The 27,628-nt window shown below is 36.5% G+C and overlaps 1 protein-coding gene across 2 annotated transcripts in view; it reads right to left on the minus strand.

The window, feature by feature from the left end:
* Window positions 1-27,628, minus strand: part of LOC140171562 (PDZ domain-containing protein MAGIX-like) — a 195,468-nt gene that overhangs the window by 25,254 nt on the left and 142,586 nt on the right. For both annotated transcript variants that reach the window (XM_072194838.1, XM_072194837.1), the window contains exon 2: window positions 5,828-5,894. In XM_072194838.1, coding sequence (XP_072050939.1) covers window positions 5,828-5,894 — 67 coding nt within the window. The remainder of the gene's footprint in view (window positions 1-5,827; window positions 5,895-27,628) is intronic.

Consider the following 27,628-nt stretch of genomic DNA (forward strand, 5'->3'; position numbering starts at 1 on the left):
TTCAACCAGGATAGCCCATTACTGCATGTGATGCACACTGCAGGCAGAGATTCCTCAGCTAAAATGGATGGCTCCATTTGAAATATACACCCCTGGTTGGGATTCCGAAAGGTGGTTTAAACCAAGGTTTAGCTAAACCCAGGTTTAAACCTAGGTTTAAACCTAAGTTGCGTTTCCCGTAGCTGGTTTAAGTTAAACCTGGGTCTAAAGCTGAGTGCTAAAGTCGCAAAAGCCGGGTCTAACTTAAACCTGGCAGGGGGTAGGTTTAAGTCCAGGTTTAAGTGCATTTATCTGCATGCCAACCACGGAAGCCTGCTTGTTACGGAAGCGGACCACTGCACTTCGTGGCATTTGCAACTGGAAAATTGTGCCACAGAACCAATTTTTGGAAGTCATAATAAAAGGATTATGTTCCATAATGAATAGAGAAGAGTTGTGACCAGAGTTTGAAAGCGGAGGTGATCGGCCAAGCTTGTACACAGCTGTATATAATCATGGACATGGTCATGGCAGTAGCAGTGCAATACACGGCAGTGGCAGTGCAATGTACACGGCAGTGACAGTCATATCGGCACCCGGTACTCACGGCACAGTTTAATAGCATAGGGACGCGTCATGACAGTGAAGGTAAGAAACGTCGGCTTATTCGTGACATATTAATACTGTTTTATACCACTTAAAAGCCCCTATATAATTATGATAATCTTCACTCATTATTGGTGACGATTTTAGGCTGTGGTATTGTTTTTAGTCGATTAGGAATCGATTAGGCTAGGCTTAACAAATTAGGCCTAGGCCTATACCCTAGCCGAGGCTTTGTGGATTTTTATCAGCAAACGAAGCTCGGACAAATCTTTTTCAATATTCCCTTATTTATCAAAGTCCGGGCTTTTTTCCCATTGAGTTCTACCTTGAAATGAAGATATACCGGGGGTATGAGGTCTCAGGAGTTAGTCATGATGTCAGAAGCCAGTGTAGAGGTAAAACGTTTTTAGCCTACCCCATCGCGGCCCTGGTCATGATGGTCCTAGCTGGCTAGCCTAGGGCTAGGGTATCATAGGCTGTATAGCCTATGCAAAAACTACATAATTATCAGTACCGGTACCTACTAGATAGATATTTTCCGTAGGCCTATGTTCTTCAAGATGTAGGAATTTTGTTCATGTTTATAGGCCAGGCTTCAAGTTCAACAATAAGCCTGGTAATGGAACATCCTCGACCCTGGCCTAGCCTTAAGTTATACCGGTACCAGTATGTACCATTTCATAGGGCATACATGTGTTGACAGGCCCTATGATTACAGGCTGGCTAGGCTTGGACTCGGGCTGTTCCAGGCTTATTATTGAACTTTAAGCTCCGCTAATTGATTATTTTAATATCTACGTTTGTTATTTTGTCTGACTCATGCTAGGGTATTTATCAGGGTATTGTGAAAGTTTGGTCAAACAGGCATTATCAGGTATATGCCTATATAAAATAGACTGCTCATCATTCCTGTGATTGATTAATTTTATAGAATTCTCAGTGCTCACTGAAGTATGATTTTGAGATACCATCATAATCATGTAGGCCTAAATATTACTAAGTAAATTTTTATGCATTATTGAATTGCAAATTTTTGTATGAAACTGCAACTGATTAACTTTGACAAATAAAATGTTATGCTTTGTTTTTTCCGTTTACAGGTCAAACTGTCAATGTCATATCAAGAGGAATGTTTTCTAATCAGAGTGATAGGCCACGGATGATTCCCATGCACCATAACTTCAGGTGATTTTGGTAAGAATAAAGCACTGATTTTTTTTTTTTTTAAAAAAACATTACTAAGTTCTACAAATGAAACATATCTCAATCGTAATCATTCATTTGTTCACTATTGTACTAATTTCTTGAAACAAAAAGCGAATAAATCAAAGACTGAAACAAATCTTAGCATTCAAAATCATGAGTAGGCCTAGGCCATATATGCCGCAATTTTGCTCTAATTTTCATTTTTTGTGTGAAATAAAATATGCTTTTTCCAAAAATTAGAATGCATACATTGAAATTAGACTTCAGACAAATCTTTAGACTTGATTGTCACAAATACTTAGTAGTGAAATTTCAAATTTGAGAGTGTGCAGGTGTGTGTGGAGGGGGGGGGTGAGGCTGTCAATCAAGTCACCCACCTTTAAAGACAAGATTTGAATATAGGCCTAATTTATATTTTAACTATAAGTGTCTATTTTTTCTTTCTTTCATTACAGAACTTCAACAATCTACATGATGAAGTAACCGTGATCCCCGGCTGAGATCCACTGGCCGTCAAAGTTTGGACTACAGGATCGATGAGCAGTACAATCACAAGTGTCTAACAGAAAACTTTTTACCTTGCTGAATGTCATAGGCCTTTAAGCCTAATAGTGTAACACAAACATGATAACATATGAGACTTTTAGTATCCATATTTATTACTCCGGAATTCTAGTTTCAACACTATTCAATGAAAATAAAGACAAAGATAGGTAATTAAGTTTTGCACGTTGCACGTTTCACACACTATAGTAATTTTAATTATTAATTTTTAATTTAATTTTTAATTACAAAATTATTAACTCCGTTCTAAGACTTAAAAGTCTTAGAACGGAATTAATAATTTTGTCCTTACGTAAGGGTCTACTAATATAGCTTCATTACTTTTCCTATATGAAACAAGCATGGGCATCAATCCTGGAGGGGGACATATAATAATAATATCAAATGTCCGAGTAGGCCTATGTCCCCCTCACATTTTGGTAACTTAATCAAAAAGTCACAAATAAATGTTTGGGTTTTTTGTTGTTGTTGTTGGTTTTGTGAGTAGGCCCCTAATTAACGCAAGCACAAAAAATAGTACCAGGGTAGTAGCCGTTTGAGATCTGCACTATAAAAATAACCAAAAATAATGTAGTCCACCAAATGACGTCATAATTTGGACTTCATTTTGCTCTTTTTTTCAATTTCTGAAGGGGCACATCCCTCTCATATGTGCGGCGCTGACATACCTTTTCACATCCGTGCCCCCCCCTCCATTTTCAGAACGTCTCGACGCCCATGATATGACATGACAGTATGCCTAACATAATCTTAACAACAAACGTCTATGCTACTGTACATGAAACGAATTCAATCATTTCTAGTTTTATTTAATGTACAAGGTGGTTAAAAATGGAAATTATATACTTCCTCACTATTTGAAGTGATGGATTATGTAATGTATCATGTATAAAATTATAATAATAAAATAAAATATGCTACATATTTGCACTTTTTATTATTATAGGCTAGGTCAGTGTTTTATTTTAATATTCGTAATTATAGCTATTTTATGCCTGCTGTCCGTAAAAGAGAAAACCGTGATGCCCCCACGATCGTTGTAACCAACGGAATCAACGTAGGGTACCGGTATTCCGTAAATGGCGGAAATTTCCAAACGCCGTGCCACTTTGAATGCCCCTCACAGCTTGCCAAAAATTGCTTGCCCCTTTCAGCCTGCTAAAATTGTTTGTCTCGCTCCCCCCTCCCACCCCTTGGCCTTTTGCCCCCATACCATGTCAAATTTGTGGGAACCCAATTTGCAATATTATTTCTTTCATACTCTTTGCCGGATAAGCCTTTTTTAAAGTGTTTTATTAAAAGGTGCCCCGTAAATGTGTGCAAAAATAGCTGGGTAAAATGTGCTTGCTCTTCTTTTGGATTGCCAAAACAGCCCCCCCCCTCATTTTCCCCTCCCCCAGGCTTCTTAATTATTGCACCGGTAGGCCTACTATATGTGCAAAATCAAGAAATGAAATTTAGAAAATACCACTTCAGCTTAATCACTGTTAGGCCTATAGGCCTAAATACAATGATACAAAGTGAGTGTTGTTAAAAAACCTGCAGAAATTCGCTAGTAAATTAAGACTGAGCTTTCGTGGATTCTAGATCTCCGTATTTGGTTTGAAAAAATATCGTTTTCATCAATAAACTCAGAAACATGAAAAGATAACAACTCTAGGCCCTACTACCCGCTGTTTATTGACAATTTCCTACGCAATATGCCTATCATAGCCTTCCAAATAAATTGGAACATCATACCCATGCACAAAGTTCCGTGTATATGCATAATAGAATACACCACAGTTAGTACTATTCGGCTACTGAAACCAGGTCTAAGTTTAAACCTAGGTTTAAACCCAGGTCTAACTAGTCCGAGCTTTTGGAATCGTAAAATAACTTAAACCTAGGTTTAGGCTTAAGCCGGGACTAGTTAGACCCAGGTTTAAGTTAGCACCGGTTTAAGTTAAACCACCTTTCGGAATTCCAACCTATATGTGTGAGATTAAAATGTCTTCCACAGGGGTGTATGGATTTCAACTGGAATAGCGCATTATCTGTATGTGATGCACACTGCAGGCAGAGATTCCTCAGCTAAAAACAAGCTTATCTCATATTTTCTTAGTCGCTGTATCATAATTGAAATTTCAATACTACACTACTCCGATAGATCCGACTAAATCATGTTGTATCCCAAGGCATTTATGACACACAAATACACACAAACACGAGATTTGTGTACAAATCTAATTATATGCTAGTACCAATGTAGAAGTAAGCCGCAACTTTTCTCATACTGTTGCCGTTTTCAATTATGTGCCTGGGGTAAGTTATGTTATAATTTGATATCGGTGAAGATTTACATTTTTCTACATTTGTGACATGATCAAGGGAATGAGTCACATGTCGACCCTGGTCGAAAATGAGTTTTACATACGTTTCTAAAGAGGACATTTAGAGCTTTCAGAAACTGAAAACCCCATGTTGATACAGCTTTTCTTTGCGAAGTTACGTCACCTGATCAATGGCAGAAAATAATATAAAACAAAAGAATTTTAACACTTTCTTTGCCAATATCTCAAAATCAATATTAGCGACATCCGACTCATTTCCCTTGATCGTGTCACATTTGTGCTCTGGATAAAAAATGCACCCTTTTTGCTCTCACTTGATTCAGCAACAATGCAGATTATATTTTCTGGTAACTAAGGCCTCAAAGAATAAATTGTTTGATTGGCGTAACATAAAAAAATTGGGGTAGGTAGGTCAGGATTTTTTTCTTTTACTTTTCAAGTTGTAAATTGCATTTGATAAAGGCATTGGAATTTTTTTTCTTACTTTTTTGTTGGAATTTTTAGGAGGGAGCTCTCTATTTGTACATGATATTTACCCCCAAGGCAAAGGAGCCCGGGTGCACCAATCAGGGGTAGCGTTTTAAGGGGTCTTGGGGTCCAGGACTACTTGATTTGGCAGGTCCCCGTGATTTGGACCCCTTAATTTTGTACGTCTGTGTAGAATAAGATGCCTGGACCCCTTTATTTGCCAATTTGGACCCCTGGACTCAGCAGGTCACCGCTAACCCTGGCACCAATAGGTGAACGTTTACGGTAGCTATTCTCTGCATTTGCTACATTTTGTTTTACATACCTTAAAATCTAAGAGTGAAGGCTCATACATGCAAACAAAAAGTTACATAGAAAACAAACCGTTGGAAACTGTTTATCCACAACAAGTTTTTTGTGGCTAATGCTTTCGATCCCAGCAGAACCTTTATCAAAGGCAAGAAATCAGGATCTTAAAGAAAAGAATTTTCACTTTCACCTGTGCTTGCTGTGTTAATTTTCCCAAAATAATTTCAGAACTGACTGGTTCTAACTTCTGCAGCTGGATTGTGTGTGAAACCAATCTCACAGTGTGACACACACCACTCCCCACAGAGGAAGGAACAAGATGGTTCAGAAAGTTAAAACCACTTTCATACTTGCATACATACCTTCTTTGGTTGTTTTTCCATGTACTGGTTCGCCATTTATTTCCAGTATTATATCCCCAACTTGCATCTGTAAACGGAAAAGAACGAGAAAAACATAAATTAATTATCAGAATAACAAATATGACTTTATAAGGTGACAAAGACAAACAGGTTCTACAGGTCTGTCTGACCCAGATTTTGCATTTTTGGTATTTTTTTAGCTGCACATGCAAGAAAAAAACAATCATTTTGTGGCTGCAGTGGATTGATTTTAACTGGAAAAAATAATAAGAAAATGGCACAACTTTAGAATCTGGACATATACTCCTGTCATCCTCTGAAATGAGAAAAGTGCATCCTGTACAGTATTTTACAATATTTTCGCTGGGTTAATTTTTCACGATTTTATCAATTCTGGACAGTTTAGTGGGTGTTTAATTCACATTTTCAAATATATTCACATCAAGTTCTATGTGTATTAAATATTTTTTTGAGGCTAAAAATTCACGGCTGCCTGTTCGACCGCAAAAGCACGAAAATTAAACCCCGTGAACATTTCCCCCAAATACAGTTCTCACAGGATAAAGCTGGGTGGTGTACAATGTACCTTATTGTAAAACGCAGCCCCAAAAAATGTTCAAAATATGTTTGTAAAAGTTGTTCAGATTCGTTAAACATACTTTAAGCTTTCTATGATTTTTTAGGGTCATTTAGAAAAAAAATCCAGACTGAGCATCCCTACTTGACAAGTCCGTCCATCTGTAGAACAGGGTTTTTCTTTTATTGTCACCTAAACTATAACCTAACAAGTCTTTCAAGTATAATATAATGTCAAAAGTACTAAAATATATCAGGACAAAGGATGTAACTCCAGATACCTCCTACATCCCACATTTCACCATAACCCAACTTGGTAAGCTATCTTCAGTAGACAGCAAAAACTCAAGTTTTCAGCAATGGTGAGATGCATGCATGCATGCATGGCTTAATTGAACATTGACTCCAGTCAGTAGTACTCTATGTGATATGATCAAGATGATATCTGTATATAGCATCATCAGTTAACACAGAAAAGGACACCATACATCATTGTACATGGATAAGACAGGCACTCTGGACATAAATAGTATTTGTTAACTTCTCTGGTGACCATTACATTCTGGAGATTAGCTGTCAAAGTACATCAACTCCTTTATGCAGCTAGCCTTATGCTAGTTTCATACTATAAGCCGCTTGCCGCTCAGCGGCGTGGCGCTTCATCATGCCGCTTGTACGGCAGCAAGGCGCAAGGCGACTCTGAAAGCCAATGTTGCCTCTCTGTGCTCAGTGGCCAAAAATCATATCCTGTTCTCATACGACAGCGCTCCAGAGTTTACTCAAATTCAACTCCTCTCCTGAGTTGACTCGAATTCAACTCCTAGCAATCTGCCACTTTGGGAAAAGCATGGAGTGATCGATATATAGCTGCGTATGACGTAATAATCGTCATCAGATTGGCAAAGTGGCATAACAGTATGAAACCAGCATACATGTCATCTCTTGTTTCTAATGATTATATCTCAGATTTCACACAATACCTGAGGCATACAGAGCTTAGTGTGTACCACATAGTACTGGGTACCACTAATTTGCTCCATGCATAATCCAGAATAACCAATGAAACATATTTACCAATCGTTCTGTGTTTTATCCAAGTTTGTCTTCTTCATAAAAAGCGTACTTAATTCAAGCATCACATGCTATTAATAGTCTGACACAAATGATGCAACAGCTATTTTTTTTCTCCAGGAAACAACATACCGTAGTATGTATCATTTCCCAGTATCGTCGTTGGGCAGGAAAAACCGCGTATGTGCTTGTGGAGGAGGATTTGCTTTAAACATGTTCAGGGGCCAAGGACACATATGAGGTTTTTCATGCCCAGCGATGATATGCATACAAAATTACAAAGTATAGATAAAACACATTTGGTCCAATTCATTTGTCCCCATGTATTGACAAGATATTCATCTTCCAGCAAACTACAGAAACCAGACTAATTTCTTTTTTGACATCATATAATCCAAACTTCCTGATTTTTGTCAAAATGACCATAATACAATACAAAACCATAAAAGTAAACTATACAACCATAAAAGTAAACTATACATCCACAATTGCAAGCATACATTCAACATCATATAACACAAGTCGTTGCGTCGAAAGTTCACATCAGTGAGCAATTTTACCAATAATACATTACACGTGAATGCATTTCAATGAATCCATAGTTTGTAGGCCTATAGGATAATCATATAAAACAAAACTAACTGTGCAAAGATTGTGGTTTCTATACCATGCTATCTGAACTCCTCTTTCACACTCAACCATACATTTTATCTTTACACACGCACAAAACAAAAGTTGGGTTGTTTTTTTTTCGGTTTTGTAGTGTCCCTGGACCTAGACCTAAATGCTAAAATCATTCATGGTTGACCTAAAAATAAAATTTTTTTTTTTTTTTTGTTGTTTTTTGTTGTTGCAATTTCGGGTACCCGGTTACCCGCCCGAAAAATGCGCCGGGTACCCGAGTACAAAATTACCCAAAAATGCCAGGCCTAATTTGAAGCAATACAGTCATGTCTACTTCCATTAAGGTTAGAGCAATTCAGTCATGTATATACTTTCATTCAGGTTAAAGCTACAGAAGTATAGCCCATCATTTGAAGCAATACAGTCATGTATACTTCCATTACTGTTACAGCTCAGGGATCAAAATACACGGGGCAAAGGGGCGATTTGCCCCAAAATTTCCCAAAATAGCCCCCTTGGAAAAAAAATTGTCAATGGCAAAATACATACATAAGGGCTATTTTTCATGGAATCTGTCACAAATAGCCTTCGTAATCAAAAAAGTATTTTGTGGCCTGTTACAGCTACGATGGTATAGCCTGCATATGAAGTAACACAGCTACGACACTATAGCCTACATTTGAAGCAATATGCTGCAAGTGGTCCCATTAATCAATGATCCTGACCAGTTTCAATCGAACATCATATTACCACTACTATTCACTTACCACCCAGCTACATAATCATTTCCATTGAAAAAAAATCCGCAAAAGATTCATCTCCTTCCTCAAAAATATTAACGATTCAAAAAACAATAACCACAAAATTTGATGCAGTATTTACATGCCAGAAGTGGACTGTCACTGAATGACCATAATGACCATCAATATTAAAGCCACATGTCCGACTGACCATTGCAACTACTTGCTCACCTCTACCCAATCAAATAACATGCCCAGAAACACAGCCAAGAAATCAATACATTGTCGACCACGTCCATCACAGCCTAAGGTTAAGTTCTAGCTCAAAACAACTATCACTATGTTTACACCATTGATATAAACAACGACTGAGATATTACAGGATTAGATTGATGGTGCGCGAGGCATTTTTAGGAGGCCAGGGGAGGCGTTTTGGCCTTAAATCAGCAAATTTGACAAAATCAGCCAAAAAAGTTGTCACCACATATTCAATGCCTTGGGTATTCTGGCTCAAGGAACTTTCGCCATGTTTTCATTATTGATAAAAATATTAGAAATGAGATTAGATCAATGGCGCATGAGGCATTTTTAGGGGTCAGGGGAAGTTTTTTTGGCCTAAATCAGCAAATTTGGCCAAATCAGCCAAAAAGTCGTCACCACATATTCAGTGCCTTTGGTATTCTGGCTCAAAATAAATTTCGCCATGTTTACATTATTGATAAAAATATTAGAAACAAGATTAGATCAATAGCACAGGAGGCATTTTTAGGGGCCAGGGGAAGATTTTTTGACCTAAATCAGCAAATTTGCAAAATGAGCCAGAGACTTGGCGCTGCCACTGGTTGTGGTTATATATTGAAACTTGGTTCTTACATCATTTTCTGTGATTTAATTTTGAGCACTCTCACTTACATTTCTGGAAGAACAAATCAATGGCTTCCTCAACTCATTATGGTAAAATCTGTATAGTTGTATCCTATAAAACAGTTGACTTCTACTTAATTACACACACTTCCACTATGCATACAACTCAATAACCTCAATGGGCTGTTCGATTTAAAATCCACCCTCCCCCTGTGGAAGATTTTGGAAATATCTTCCACAGAGGGAGTATGAATATCAAATGGAATGAGCACATTAGGCAGCTCTATTCGAATTTCATACACCCTCTGAAAAACATTCAACCTGAATCTTCCACGGAGGGAGGGAGAGTTTCAAATGGAGCTTCCAATGTGTTCATTCCATTTGAAATTCATACACCCCTTGTGGAGTATAGTTCCAAAATCTTCCACAGGGGTAGTGTGGATTTTAAATGGAATAGCCCAATTCATACAACTCAATAGTGACATGAAGATCCGCTTAATTAGAGAATCTAATCAATATCGTAATTAAGCCGCCTACACATCATCCCATCTGTTTCACTCTCTCGGGAAAACAATGATTAATTAAGTAATGTTTCAATCAATGCGCTTGTAATCAGTGTAAAATTTAACACTAGATTCTATGAGACATTCATGATGTATCTTTCACACAGTGACTTTAAATACTAGTAAACATCAGATTGTATCTACTTCTAACTGGGCCTATATTATACAAATATTGACTGCTATGAGGGATATGGTTAAAATTATAGGGCCAAGGTGATAGCATAGTTTTGAGGTCTATATCATGGTTTTGAGGTCTATAATTTTAACCATACCCCGAATATAAAGCAGTCAATATTTGTTTTATATACCGAATGGATGTACGTTGCGATTGCGCATGCGTAGACTCAAACCGATCCATAGTTCGTTTCCATGACCGGTCCATAGTTCATTTTGAGGGCATAGCTAATTCAATGACCGCACTTTTAACCAATCAGATAACAGGAATCTATATATGAGGTATATAAACTTGGTTATGAATACTGAAGATCCTGTTTTACTACATACAGTGCTGCCTAGAGCTAACCCAGACCAGGGAATGGATGAAATAGGCCTGGGCCAGGGTGTAGTTGAAAATTTAGGTTCAATAGAATATAGAGATATACTTTAATTAGAGGCAATGTTACATGCAGTTTCTTTTTTTTTACGCCAATTACATCTAAACTAGCTTAAAATTGTCTAGCACTGTTGGCACTCAGCCTTATTCAAGAATCAGATAGAAAATTCTTGAGGAAATTCTAACCTGTAGTCGGCCCCACCAACAAGGGAGGTTAAGTGGGAATGCCCCACCTCCTTTCCTGGTCATCCTAAGCCCCTGAGTGTTGAGTGCCAACAGACTCGGGTAAGGAGGTGGGGCATTCTTGCTACCTCCCTTGTTGGTTGAGCCTGACTACAGGTTAGAAAGTTCTTACAAAAGATTTCAAAGTTGATTCTTGGAAATTTCAAGTCTTCATAAAAGATTATTTGCAAGAATAAAAAAAAACACAACCCTGCATCACAGGTATTTTGTGTCAACTTTCTCATGACATTAATTTTTTAATGAAGATCACTTAAAAATAGCCATGCCATTTAATGATCGTTAGATTAATGATATTTTTAATCAATCTACAAGAGATCATCAGGGTATTGTTTTCTTGGAAAAATCAATAGAAATGAATGAGATTGACACCAGGGAAGGTCAGATATCTTGTTATCCAATCATGCTAGTATCTGCATCAAAGCAGAAATTGAAGTCACAGACAAATTACAGACAAAGGCCCATATTGCTACGGGCAACACCATCATTCCATCTTGAAAAGTGTGGAAGGGGGCAATTGGCCTAGATTGTCAAAAAGTGGCTGAAAAGAACAAAAAAATGGCTAAATGTGGGAGGAACACATCCCCATGTATATACTAAAGACTTTGAAGCAATGCATTATGGGAAGACATGATCCTCTGTTGTAACTCATCATAGGAATTACCATCTCATCTGTAAAGACACAGTTCTGTAAATCCAATATACTTGTACATTCACTGATTGACCTTTGGATGTGTTGGGTACAAAAACTCATACTCCACAACAAGAGGTCAAATATTGAGCTATTGGCTATCACATAGAGGTTAATGAGCTATGCCACTGGAATGAGGCTAATTTGGCTCAGAGTACCTACGAGCAGGTTGAATCAATAATAGGATCGGATATCAGATTGACCTCATATCGAGCACCATCCCCAAATTGTTGGATCGGTGGAAAAAATGGATCACTAATGCCAATATGTTTATTGATTTTGTGACTTGAAAAAAGTGCAGCGCTGTTCCTTCATTTCAAGTTCTTCCGGGCTTTTCTCCTATATATATGCAACGGGATAGAAGATTTATTTACAAAGTTCACATCCAAATATGTATTTGTAGAACCAATATGGTCGTCCATAATATGATTAACATAACTGAATTCAACCATTTCAACTACTCACTATTCCAGAAAAATACAGAACCAATTTTTTTGGGAATAAAAAAATATTATCTTGTTTTGCCAAATGAAATATAGTAAATCTTAATCCATCAGTTAGTCCGAACTGGTCATAAAAGTAAAATTTGAATATTTTTGTACTTTGAGGGAAAATCGGCCAAAAACATGTAATTTTGCATGTTTTCTTACAAATTTTGTAGTCACAAAATTCCAAAACTTGGCACAAGTCTAAACATTCAAAATCTTGAATATAGGCTAAGAGTTAGCTCCTAATTTTAATATTTTACGTTATTTTTGATAATTGGAAATGAAAAAGATTTGAAAATGTATTTTCCAAAAATAATGCGTAACTTGAATTGAGTCTTTGTACAAGTCTTTGGGCTTGATTGTCACAGCATACGAAAAACACCCTAAAAATGCATGTGTTGGCCCTTATTTCCCAAAATTGACCAAATGTTAAAATTGGACTTTCATTGTCAGTTAGAATTAAATAATAAATAAATAATAAATTTTGAATTTACATAGCTATAATTAACTATAGGATTAGGGTTTAGCTACGTTTCATTTGGCAAAACAGGATAATATTCTTAATCCAAAAAATTAATGCTGTATTTTTCTGGAATAGGGAGTACTTGCATGTTTCTGCATACCAGTCACAGCCTGGTATACATGGCCTGCAGGTTGATACTACAGTTCTATGGTTATGTTTTCACACAAAGAAAGAAAAAAATTCTATATTGAATTTTAGATTTTGCATTATGCAAGAGCGAAACCCGCTTTAGTGCTTTGAAAACAAATTGCCAACAAGCAAAATTTTTGGATAAACATGGTTATTTATTGGAACACACAACTTAAACCCCTGATGGTTTTGTCTTTACTTCTGTTGTACCAAAATCAGTCAAAAATGCTATTAACTTGTTCAATTTATTTCAAAATGAAAAGACTTGAATAATATCCCCTCCCCTTCCCCCTGCCAAAAAAAAATACTCCAAGAAAGCAAAGAAATCTATGAGGTACTGGAATTTCATTTTATAAGAAAGACACAAGTTGTACTACTGTCAAATATCACAGAGAAACATCTTTCTTCAGTCAAACAATCAAATGATACAAAATGCAATATGAGGCGACACATGATTTGACACACCAGGCTGTTCCAGTTGAAATCCATCCACCCCCCTATGGAAGACATGTCCTTAATATTCCACATGCACAGGGAGTGTGAATTATAAATGGAACTACCTGAATGGGTGACTCAATTCGAAGTCTACACCCCCTGTGTGGGGAGATTAAGTTCATTTCTTCCATAGGGGGTGATGTATTTCAACCGGAACAGCCCATTATTACCCCAGCCCCTCCTTATCATTTTACCCAGCACAGATTATGTTTCTACAATATACGATGCACAGAGTGGAAAGAAACACTTAGATAAATGCACTGAAATAGGTTACAACTGTACTTGCTACGAGCAAAAAAGGAACAGAAATGGTGGCTAATACAAGCAGTGCTATAATTGAAATGTATAATGCAAAAGTTGTAAGCTGAATCTCAATGATTTGTGTAGGGGTTCTGGCACCATCCTGTCTCACGTTGAAAAGGGGGTACACTCTTATTAAAAAGGTCTAGAGTCCAATTTGACTAGATTCTTAGTCAATAACATCTCACTAGATTTCTGAGTCAAATTTGACCAGAAATTGTGTCAAATTTGACCAGAAATTGTGTCAAATTTGACCGGAAATCATGTCAAATTTCACGAGAAATTGTAAAAAATTTGACCAATTTTGATCAGAAATTGTGTCAAATTTGACCAGAAATTGTGTCAAATTTGACTTGATCTGTTTAAAATTTCACATTGGTTATCTGGGTCAAAAGCGAGATCTTATAGGACTAGACCATTTTTAAGAGTTGTATGTAGAATTTCAAAGCCAGAACAAACAAATATCACATGAGAAAAATGTTTTCTAAACCATTGCTATTTTACACTGAATATTGGGATTGTGAATATGAACAACCAACCAACCAACCAACCAACAGACAGACAGAAAGACTGACCACCTGACCAATAAACCAAAATTAAACTAAACAACTGGCCAGCCGGGCAGCCAAAAAACCCACCAACCAACCAAACAAACATACCAAATCAAAAGGGCAAAGTATTTGAGGCATCAAAATATTATGGCTCAAGCAAAATTTGTGTCCACCGATCCGGTGTCCAATATTGATTTTATAATATCGGCCGATATCCGATCCAATATTTTATTGCATCTTAATACGCACATTTAGAGTTTCTCTACCTGATGTCAATTTGTACCTAAATTACTTCCCACAAGGTAAAAGGCATTTTGTATAACAATAGATACAGTTCAGAGGACTTAATCCATCTCCTTTGTTATGCAATACGCATATGATATCCGGTTGAGAAACCCTAAAGGTGCGATGGTTCGTATTGCCGTGATAATTTTTGTTTACAAAGTGGTTTTCCTTCAGCTAATGATGTCTATTAAATCAGGCCCATCGGAATGCTTACGGCTGGTACGGCCATGGCCGCACCATTTTTCAGCCAAAAAAAAAAAAGAAAAGGAGAGAAGAGAAGAGAAGAGAAGAGAAAGAGGAAAAAGGAGAAAAAAAGAAGAGAAAAGGAGAAGGGAAAAGGTTAAATTGCAGGTATAGTAGGCCCATGCCTAAATCACAGTCGGGTCAATCTATAGCCTATAGGCCTAGGTCTGTGATTATTTTGCTTGATGGCGGGTTCTCTGCCCAAAGGCATGTGAAAATTAAGACGGGCCCGCCGATATGTAGGGCCCGTCACATTGTCACCAAAGTCAATATATAGAGACGGACTCCGTGCTGACTTCAATTCAACATCGATCCATGCATGCTTTAATTGCGAATCTCAAGTCTTAGGCCTATAAAGTGTCAGTATAACATTTATAATTTTACAAATTGAGTTCGGGCCCTTTTTTGTTTTAAAAAGCAACGATAGTAGCCTGATAGTGTAAAAATGATGCACCAAATGGCTTCAATTGGACCTTCATTTTGCAAAATTTCCAAAACTTCTCAGGGGTACATCCCCTCAGACACCTCTCATGTGATACAAACAACTGCCGCTTCAGGTGTCTGTATTTAACACCCACCACTTGATGTTTAAACCAATAATTCATAAAATAATATAACAGTGAAAAAAATGGCCTTCAATTGGCTTGTCATTTCGTAAATTTGATATTTTCAGCTTTTTCAAACGAATACACAATAATAGTGCTCAAATGGTTCACCAAATGGCTTCAATTTGGTCTTCATTTTGCAAAAGTTTCTCACGTCTGAGTGGGGCATATCCCTGCGTGCGCAACTTTATGTTTACATGTAAAGCAATACCGGGTAATTCATAAAGGTCAAAACTCGTCCACAAATGGCTTCAATTGGGCCTTTTCAAACTTAAAATTTTACACAATAATACTGTAGTGCAAAAATAGTCCACCAAATGGCTTCAATTAGGTCTTCATTTTGCATCATTTTCTCACTTCTGACACCCGCGTGCGCAACTTTATGGGTACATAATTATAAAGCAATAATTCAGACAATAAAAGTTCAAACTTGTCCACAAATGGCTTCAATTGGGCCGTCTTTTTGCAAATTTTAGGCTTTTTCAAACTAAAATTTAATACAATAATAGTGAAAAAATGGTCCACTTGGGTCTTCATTTTCCTAAAGTTTCTAACTTCTGAGACACCCCCCCCTCGAAAATTAGGCTTTCAAATTTACTATCATGTATCATGTGTACTGCAATCGAAGTCTTATCATGAACTGGTAACATGTTTTATGGTTGATCATTTTTATTTTGAATGTCCTAGTTTTGAAGTTTAGTCCTATTAACTTACCGTTGAAATTCTACTTTTCATTTTCCAAAGTGCTTGAGCTTCACTGGGCTTCGCCCCTTGAACCCCATGAGGGGCTCTGCCCTTCAAACCCGCTGGGGTTTCCCCAGACCCCAAAGTGGGCCGTACCACTTTTAATTTGCTTCCGACGGGCCTGTATTAAATCCCTTACGAAAATAGTACAACCTGTGAGGATGGACTATACTCTTAATTACTTATAAAAAGACCAATTACAGCAATAAAAACTTCACTGTCATCATTGCATTTTTCACTATAATATCGGTATAAACATTAACTAATTTCTGCCGATCCAATATTTTACCGATGACAAAAATATATCGAGTCGATCAGAAATCCGTTCCGATTATCGGTCGAGCCTTACAAACTATCCTTCACCGGGTCTTTCACCCTCCTGCAAGATATTATCCCTTCAAGTAACATTCCATTTACTACAAATCATTATTCACTAAATCATTATTCATGCTCATTTCTTGAGACTGTATAACCCAAGCTTGACATTCAACAACATTTTGCCCCGAATCAAATCCATAACTCAATCAGTAACAGCAAACCGCAATCCTCTCTTAAGCTTACAATCGCCACAATTCTCCACAAAATTTCAAAGTCTATCTTCAAAATCACTCAACAAACACTAATTTTAGTCATACTTATTTAAAAGCATCTCCGTTTAGATTTCAAATGTGGATGAAAATTTTAATCTGTAAATTAATCAAATTGGAATTTTAAATTAGAAAAGAAGGAAAAAAATGTGTCCACTGTTTCTGACATGGGCATAGAACGGGCTACTCAATCAGTGCCGGAGATAACTTCTGCCCTGCCTGTAGCAATACTTTAAATGCATTAGGAATACCTGTAACATGAAACATACTTAATCAATTGTGCAAGCTATTTTCTTATTGTTTTATACAAAGCTTGCCCGCTTACGAGAACAGGCATGGTATAACCTTACAAAAGCCCCTATATCAAGTCGGGATTGAAGTGACCGGTTTTGGTTGCACTCTTGTTTTAAAAGCCTTTGGAATATGCGACTGTAAGGATAAATTTATCTTTCAAAAAAATCTCTAAAGGCGCATGTTGCAATGAATACAGCAGGGTATTGCGAATACCTTTCTTGTAGGTCTTCATTTGTGATGTGATCAAGTAAAATGAGTCGGATGTTGGGAATATTGATTTTGAGATATAGCCAATAATACTATTCAACTTCCTTTGTATTTTATTATTCTGAGCAACACTAAAATGACCATATCTCTGGAACCGTAAATCAAATTATGATGGGGTTTTTCAGCAAAATAAAGCTCTAAGAATGCCTCATGTGATAAAATTGAAAACTGAATTTTGATTTTGATCGACATCAGAGTCATTTTGCTTGATCACATCACATTTAACTCTCTCCGTGCAGGTGTCGAATGTATGGGTGTGATTCACTACTGCGCCCACCGAAATGCGTTCCTATGTCCCTACCAACCTTGAGATTAACCAATGTTACCCTGCCCTATATACATCATATATTTCTTAGGCCTAATGTATATTGCTATCTACAGAAGATAGCACATTTGTTTGCATGTTAAGATGTGCATCAACATAGAACCATCTATAGATGAAACACTAGTCTAGTCGTACTCACATTTTGAGTTACACCCAACATAAACTTACACTAACATTGATAAAAATTCCACAAATATTGTCCCTACTCTTGCTGCGTGTCCACACGTAGCCTACTCCCAGCACTATGCTGACCAGTTCGTTCACATCTGGTCGGGCGTAACCACACAAAATGTAATTTCTTAGTTCTGACCCAAAAAGGGTCAAATTTACACTGGGTGCCAGGCGTAGCAGCTTTCCCATTGCAACAAGCTTGCAATCATAATCATAGGGTGTTAGCCCTTAGCGGAACTTGCACCAACCAAGTTTTGCCGGGTGTGTCCAACAATGTGACCATAGACTTCTCCGTATTCCACTTGCCCATGGTGCATTCACTTAAATTTGATTTAATTAGTTTGTGCACAATTGATAGATTTTCACATCTGATCATTTTATTCAACATACTCCCTCTGTTGGCTTCCCAAGTGGACTACTTACGGTGCTTAGGATTGCGGATAACATGTTTAACATGGTTGTCTATGCATGAGATTGTCGGATTTCTGGCCTACTAAAATTGGCCATGCATCTTTAAATGGATCTGGCTTGTGATTGGTCACCAAGATCTAATTATGGTTTAAATCCTCCGAGCATGTGTCATTACCATTGATAACTACATCAAACACAACTATGCTGCGTTTTGTGTACTAGGTGCATTCGTACGTCCAGGCTTTGTGCTTGTGGTTAAATTGGATTGATAAACAAGTATGGTTGATTGTGTGTGTTAGGGAATAAGTCCCCTATCAAAGTCCGGTTAAAAATGCAAAGTACAAAGTAGTGATGAACCGATCCACCCTAGATCGGAAATTGCCGATCCCCGATCCAAAAATTTTCAGATCGGCCGATCCCGATCCAGATCCGATATATTGAGTATTTTATCTTGAAAGAATTACTTGATTTCCCACAAAATAACTCATTTATGACGACTTGCGTAGTTGTAAACAAACATGTGTACCAATTAAGCTATGATACAGCACGTGTAGCACACAATTCTAAGCTAGCGATGCGGCGCTAATCTGGTAAATTCTGGCTTGCTTCTTAAAGTTCGTTAACCCGTGTACCATGAACTCGTGAACTTGCGCAGACATGGTGCGCAGTAACATGTTTACGATAACAACAAGCTCACACAGCGCTGCAGCGTAAAATGCGGAAGTATATACAGTCATGTACGAGGCATCATAGGGTTAATTATGTGATATAACGTAAGGTTTATTGTTTCTTGAACTTTGTAACTATTGTGGGAACACGTCATGTACTTCAGTATTTATTAATTTCATTGTTTTTAACATCGTTCAGGTCGGAATATATCTTTTTATCAAACAATGTTGGATCGGTTCACATTATCGGTAATTGAGGGGATTTTTACCGATCCCGATCCACATCCGATCTGGCCAATATCGGGCCGATCCAGATCTACCGATCTGGATCGGTTCGTCACTAGTACAAAGTCGATTTTTAACTCGGGCTTTCGCGATTAATAAACTGGTAGATTCTAAAATCAGAATTGTTCAGTATTGAAGTGCCATTATAATATGTTGCATTCAATAATATAAGCCTACGTATAATTTATTGTTACTGTCACTAATATAATTCTATAAATTTTTTCATAACCATTTACTATTTAATAAATATCAGTATAATTTCCGAGTTCAAATGAATGCGTTCATCATGATTAATAACATATTTTTATTTATCAAAAATCGACCATGGCATAGTCTTATATGAACACAGCTTGCAAACTCCTCAAAACTGACAGCGAGAAAATTAAATCATAAAAACCCCTGAGGCAATTCTTCCTTTACATCTCTTGGTGGTTGAATCTACATTTTATCAGCTTAAAATGTGCATTTTAATGAGTTCAAACAATGCTGAATAATATTATGGTCAGCAATATTTAGATAGGATCTTCACGGATTTAAAGATGTCAAGAACCTGGTCTCAAATGCATGAAATCTGATGTGAGCAGCCTTACAGTTTGATGGGGGAAATCAATATTTTATTTGGTATTAAAGCCAAAGCTTTTACAATCTGTTTTGATGAATTTGGTTAATTTTTTTGTTGTTGCATACTTTTACATTTACTTACTTTGGTTTACGTAAAAATGTTGTGTTTATTTGAAAACGGAGTAAATTTAAATTAAGGTCCGTTAACCCGATGGCTGTCCCGATGGACAGCCTCATGCCCCTTATTTTTCTCATAGTTGATCAGTAGTTGGTATATCATATTTTTCTCATGCATTTTGGATGCAATCGTGAAAAATCGTGGCAAAATTTGTGGTTACCAAAATTGGAATTCTGGGTACACCAAGGAACAGAAGTTCGACTCAGATATGATTGTGTACTTTAAATATCCTCACTGATTACCGTAGTGTTGATAGCTCTGTCGGATAAGCGTTAGACAATCATGCAAGAATCCCGGGTTCAACTCCCGGTGTGGGGGGTTTGACTTATTTTTATATCTATATTTTTAAACCCAAACTTGTTTACTTTAACGTGCAAATTCACATATTGCACTGGGAAATATATTGTGTTCATGGTTTCTCTCTCAATATTTACAATTATATACAAAATAAAACAAAATTTTGATTGATTTTCATAAGATAAAACTGCAAGGACTCTGGGTACAATATGGTTTTGTTGCTGATATTAAGAACTAAATATCAAATGTTTTGACAATATTCAGATGTGGGAATATGCCACATTTTGATACTTCAGTTCAATCAATATCTGATATTTAGATATTATTTTGACATTTATTTAAAACATAGCAACCCATATAAATGTTCACAAGTAAATCAATGTAGAACTTGAAAAACGTCCAAAACAAATGTTTTGAATAATTTTTTGAGAAGTAGGACTATAAATATGCACATTTCTCATACTTACGATTGAAGTGGAGAAATAAAACCTATTAGTTATTGCTTGAAAAAAAATAGAGTTTCATTATAAAATCTAAAAATAATAATCAATGCGCCATACTTTAAATTCCACTCAAATTACGCTTACTTAAACCTTCAAAAACATCTCAGTGTGTGTATGATTTATACGGCATATTAAATGTTTAACCCCCTGAGCACTACAGTGCCGATCTAACATTGCCTCTGATTGGTCGATTACATGATATCTTCACTTTAATCACCAATCAGAATGGAGCTTTGCAAATAATTCACCCCAATTTTTTTGTGGGGTGAAACAATGCTGCTGATTGGTCCAATTGATAATGAAAACTTCTTTTTGGCCAATCGGCAGGTAGTTCTCATGGAGTTAAATTATAATATTTTGTTGAATAACTTTACATTGCGCTATTCCACTTGAAATCCACACTCCCCTGGTGGGAGATTTAGCTAAAGGTTTCCACAGAAGGAGTATAGGTTTCAAATTTAATAGACAAGTGGGTAACTTCCATTTGAAATGCTCACTCCAGTTGTGGAAGATAAAACTTAAGCCATATACAGAGTGGGTATAGAAATAAATAACCACTGCCTACTTTAGATGCTTCAAATGCACATTTTATTTCCAGACCAAGATCTTTGTGGTCATAAGATTTTTTTTTTAAAGTGATGAAGGCTAAAACTTTGATATACCAGCCGAGAAAATGACCAATGTTTTGTAATCGCCTAGACCTGAATTCACATTACTATATAATTTAGCAAATTCGTATCGCTAAAAAGCCCAAAAATGTTTCCAAAAAATGACGCTTAAAGAAGATAATTTCAACACAAATACATTGACTTGATAACAAATTTGCACCAAAACACAAAATTTTTAAAGAAAATTTTTCTCAATTTGATCTGGGCAACTCCCACCAATATCAACATGTCGTCTGCTCCCATGTCGTCTGCTAAGTGACTCTATTTACTAGTGTGGACTCTTATGATTATTTATCCTGTCAGCAGTTCCTACCTACATAGATAGTAAAACAGAACTCAAAGATTGATTTTGACATTTCTAGGCCATACCTGTTTTAATTAAAAACAAATGTTGAATGACAAAATATGTAAGCTGAACAGTCAAAATATTTGTATTTCCCTAGAAAAGGCCATCTTGTCTTCTAGAGGTCTTATGGTTTACTTGTTGTGTCATATAATCATGGAGCCCTTGTAGCATCTCAATAAATATTCATTGTGGAAATTATCACAACAACAATTTGATGGCCCCTTTGCTCTCCCTCACAGATGCCTCTGTAAGAAAACTTAAAATAGCATACATACATATGAGTTCAGTCCTTTATAGGATAGATTTTAAATGTAGAAAAGCTCCTTCTCTTACCAGATGATTTGGTAAGAAAACTTAAAATAGCATACATACATATTCTTAAGTTGAGTTATGTCTAAGTTGAGTTATGTCCTTAATGCAGAAATGTATTACATGGGTGTAGAGTTAAATATAACAAGTTTAAAGGGTATGGGGCTCAAGATTACGTGTCACATGCACTTGAGTTTGACTCATAAATGTGTCAAACCTCTTGAAACCCTTATTGCTTGTATTCCGGTTTTTATCATCTTTGTCAAATTCTATGTGATCTGAAGTACTATTACGCCTACATTATTGCATGGATTTACAGGGCAGATACAAACCACTGTCTTCCCCACCACTACCCTCCCCTCCCCTCTTCTCTCCTTCTATACATTATTGGGTGAATTTATAAGGATATGCAAACCACTGTCTTCCCCTCCCCTCCCCTTTCCTGCTCTCCTCTCTTCCAATCCCTTCCCTCTCCTCCCCTGCCCTCTCCCCCCTCCAATTTGTGACAACTTCCTCCATCTTTCAACATCATTATGATTATTTCCACTCAACTTTCTTCTGCTTTTGGCCAGACAGTAACACCTGGATCCAGTTCTGCCTGCATCATCACCATCAACTAAACCACAAACCTAGCACAAATTCAACCCTGACAACATTACTCCCATCATATTTTACATTACTGTCATATTCAATTGAAAAATTATTATCTCAATAGTTTTGAAAATCTAAGTGGAGTCAAATCCAATTACCGGTAATAAAATATGAAACTTACACAGCACACACTTCACAAAATTCTGCAAGATCTCTGCACATTTCTCACATAGAAACATGTTTTATGACTATATATTTAAAGGCTTGTGTAAATTAGAATAAAATCGCTTAAACATGTGTTTTCTTGATGATTAATTAATGCTATCAGCAGTAGATAGCAATAAAATAGATAAATGTTGGTAACTGATTTCAGTTTCTGACAAAGTTCCTACCTAATCAATAAGCTTTGAAATGTTCTGAAATAATTTCATTATATTATATCACACATACAGAAAGCATCCTTAAGGATGTGTTTTCTTGATGATCAATTAATGCTATCAGCAGTAGATAGCAATAAAATAAATTAAAGTTGGTAGATGATTTCAGCTTTGTACAATAGTTTTTGTCAAAATCATTTCTTTATAATTATATTCGAGAAAGCATCCTTAATCAGTTTTCTTGGTGATCAATTATTGCTATCAGCAGCAGATAGCAACAAAATACATTTTTGTTGGTAACAAATAACAGTTTCACACAATAGTTTATGTCTAATCAATAAGCGTTGAAATGCTCTGAAACCATTTCATTATATAAGAGAAAGTATTCCTTAAAGATATGTTTTCCTGATGATCAATTATTGCTATCAGCAGTAGATAGCAACAAAATACATTTTTGTTGGTAACAAATAACAGTTTCACACAATAGTTTATGTCTAATCAATAAGCGTTGAAATGCTCTGAAATCATTTCATTATATAAGAGAAAGTATTCCTTCAAGATGTTTTCCTGATGATCAGTTATTGCTATCAGCAGTAGATAGCAACAAAATACATTTTTGTTGGTAACAAATAACAGTTTCACACAATAGTTTATGTCTAATCAATAAGCGTTGAAATGCTCTGAAACCATTTCATTATATAAGAGAAAGTATTCCTTAAAGATATGTTTTCCTGATGATCAATTATTGCTATCAGCAGTAGATAGCAACAAAATACATTTTAGTTGGTAACAAATAACAGTTTCACACAATAGTTTATGTCTAATCAATAAGCGTTGAAATGCTCTGAAACCATTTCATTATATAAGAGAAAGTATTCTCTTAAAGATAAGTTTTCCTGATGATCAATTATTGCTATCAGCAGTAGATAGCAATAAAATAAATATTGGTAACAAATAACCGTCTTACACAATAGTTCCTGTCTGATCAGTGTGCTCTGAAAACATTTCATTATACAAGAGAACCCATCCCTTAAAGATATGTGACATGATCAAGGGGAATGAGTCACATGTCGGCAATTTTCAATTAGACATTTTTTACATCATTTTCTGGCAGTTTACAAATGCTACATTTTGATGCAAACCCCATCTAAATTCGGACATTTGGTTACCGAGTTATGAGCAATTTATCAATGGCTGAAAACAATATAAAACAAAAGAATTTGAACACTGTTTTTTGCGAATATCTCAAAAAACAATATGTGACATGATCAAGGGAATGAGTCACATGTCGGCCCTGGTGAAATTAAGTTTTACACATGTTTCTGAAGAGGAGATTTAGAGCTTTCAGAAACTGAAAACCCCATGTTGATACGACTTTTGTTTTTATCAATCGCTTAAAACAATATAAAACAAAAGAATTTTAACACTTTCTTTGCTAATATCTCAAAATCAATATTAGCGACATCCGACTCATTTCCCTTAATCGTGTCACATATTAGCAACATCCGATTCATTCCTCTTGATCATGTCACATGTGTTCTTGATGATCAATTAATGCTCTCAGCAGTAGATAGCAATAAAATAAATAAATGTTGGTAACTGATATTGATTTCACACACTACTACCTGTTCCAATCAATATGCTTTGAAATGCTCTAAAAACCATTTCATCATAATTAAATTACGGAAAGTATACCCTAATGATGTGTTTCTTAATGATCAATTACTGCTATCAGCAGTAGATAACAAATGTTAGTAACCCGTTTCAGTTTCATACATTAGTCCCTGTCTAATCAATATGCTCCAAAATGCTCTGTAAACCATTTCATCACAAGTATACTATCCAGTTTATTTGTATTCCATTTCCACCAACCCTTGCAATTGAGTGGTCACTATTCATCCCACAGTACCTTGATAATAAACACTGACCACCACTGACCACCTTTCACGTCCATTACACAAGCCCCCTTCACCTTCATCAAATGACCCCACAAGAGACATCCAACAAATCCTCACAAATCACTAAAAGGCACGTGCCGCAACTTACCAATGGCTCTTCCGCAATTTAAATGAGACGTTATAAATCCAGACGTTGGTCACTTAACCTATTTGGCCTTCTGTTTGTTTTATTCCATAACATGTTGTGACTGATTCAAGTACTTCCACATTTTATCACACCATTGGTTTTTTTTTCTTCTTTCGTTCAAATTGTATAACCAACGGATGTGGTACACGCTGGCCTTCAATGTGCACTCACATGCAAGCAAACATCTGAAAAGCCAGAGATGCAGCACTACTAAGACGGCGGCAATTTAGCCACACCACACATCACGCATCCAAGCACACACCCCTAACAAACCTCGCACAGCAGCAGGTGAAAGTACTGTCAAGATGCCAAGCTAAGCATGAGATGAAAATCAAACCAAATTGCCAGGCCTCCTCTTTTGAAACGATGCCTGCTGTCGATCGACGACCAACCCGACACCACTTTGCATATATTCTTGATATCACCGTTTTTCCTCCCTTTGTACCAGCCTCTCATCCCTTCCAACCACAGAGATGCGTATTACCCCTTTGCATTCCGACACCACCTGATTGTCACTGTATAGTGTAAGAATAAGATGCATCTAACCTGTCAACAAACACAGGCTGTTGAAGCATGGTTGGCGTTGCTATCAAATAACAGCTATGTATGTATAAACACTGCGTATGCTTCCATTCTCTTTAGCGATACAGAATAAAAAGCACAAACAACTCCTAGCAATGTGCAATAACAAATATTAGCCATCTTAAGCCACATCTAGCGATGACTCGTCATATATCTCACACAACAGACGCATGAATGCAAATTGTTCTCTAATAACCAAAATTGTACCAATTCAAGATGCTACATCACGTGCGGGGAAAAAGTTTGACATTTTCAATCCATTCTTTTCATGTGCATACACTAGGATCCACAACATGCTCATCTGCCAGGGCATATTTCTTTAAGCACACTACAGTTGCACAATCATTGAATGACCTTTGAAAATTTGGGTACACAAACTCATACTCTGCAACTTGAGGTCAAATTTTGCTCTATGATTGTTTAATTGAGGTTATTAAACTATGGCATTGGGATGAGGCCATTGTGGTCCATAGTGATAGCATCTAGTGACTTAAAATATAATCCCATTTCACCATCACCTCATCAGATTGATAATAGTCCCTATGGTGAATGTCAAATGCCACACTAAATGCCGAATTACTGTTTCTGTACAGTGATAATTATTTGTCAACCATGTTACAAATATGCTAAAACAACTGCAGCAGTTATTACTGAAAGGATTCCTTCTAGTCAAATGTTAATTTTTCTTTTAATCAACGCTATTTATTATTTATTATTGTCCCTTGCTTAAGGGTGTTTTATTTATATTCATATACCGTACATATATATTTCAAATTCAAATGATTATTTTATTCTCGTCACTGTCGATGGCCACATTATAACAAACACGGTACTTCATATAGATCTGTGAGGTATGTCCTAAATGACGTCAAATGCTACTATAATATGTGACCTGATCTTATCCAATCAGGCTAAAGTCGGCAATAATGAAAATTAGGCAAAAGAGAGGAGAAAAAACCCCCAAATAAAACACATAAGAAAATGGATATAATAAAGGTTCATAACTTTGCCACCAAGTATTCAAGAGACATTGGGATTCAACATCAGTAATTGTATGTACTGAGCAGGTTAGTAATGGTAGTAACTCATTTTTCAACATTTCCGACTTCGGCTTGAGTAGATCAGATCAGGTCACATACTTAGTATTATGTTCCCAATGAACCAAACACAAATCACTCATGAACGATGAATATTAAATTACATTTAAACAGGTGATCAAATCATTTTATCATAACTTGTAACAATAATTTCAATTTATGTTTTTGCAAATATCAAATTTCACAAGAGAATTGGGCTATTCCAGTTGAAATCCATCTACTCTCAATGGAAGATATGACCTTAATCTTCCACACAGGGAGTATAACTTTCAGATGGGGTTAACTGAATGGGTGACTCCATTTAAAATCTACACCCCTGTGTGGGAGATTAAGGGCATGTTTTTCAGAGGGGGTGTATGTATTTTAATTGGAATCTAGGCAAGAAATGGTTTCTTTCTGTCCTCCCCCCTAACACCACCACTAGATAACCACTTGTACAATTCCAAAACCAGGTGCTAGAATAAAATTGCCATGCAAATAATCGGAAGAACAATGGTCAGGGGCATGGGTGGGGGGCAAAATTTCTCACACCAGTCAGAACTATTGCTCCCCCAATAAAAACTCAAAATTATGCAGAAATGTCCACTTTTTGCTGCAATTTTGCACAAAATTAGTTGACCCCCAAAAAAATCACCTTGCTGCCCCCCCCCCCAAAAAAAAATACAATAGTTTTATTTTGTTGGCAACAAGCATCGTGAAGCATTTTAATACTGAAATGTTCATAAACCTACCCAAGAAAATGAACACTTGATAATAACTCTTCTTCGATCCATACATCACAGAAGACAGCATGGCATCCAATATTTGAAATAGGTTCACCATAGTGATGTTATTGCAAGCCCTATTGAACCTATAGTCATAGACGCAGGCTATCATCGCTCCCCCTAAACCGTATAAATAGCAACAATCTATAT

The sequence above is a fragment of the Amphiura filiformis genome, chromosome 15 (genome assembly GCF_039555335.1).
Source record: "Amphiura filiformis chromosome 15, Afil_fr2py, whole genome shotgun sequence".
Taxonomy (NCBI): Eukaryota; Metazoa; Echinodermata; class Ophiuroidea; order Amphilepidida; family Amphiuridae; genus Amphiura; species Amphiura filiformis.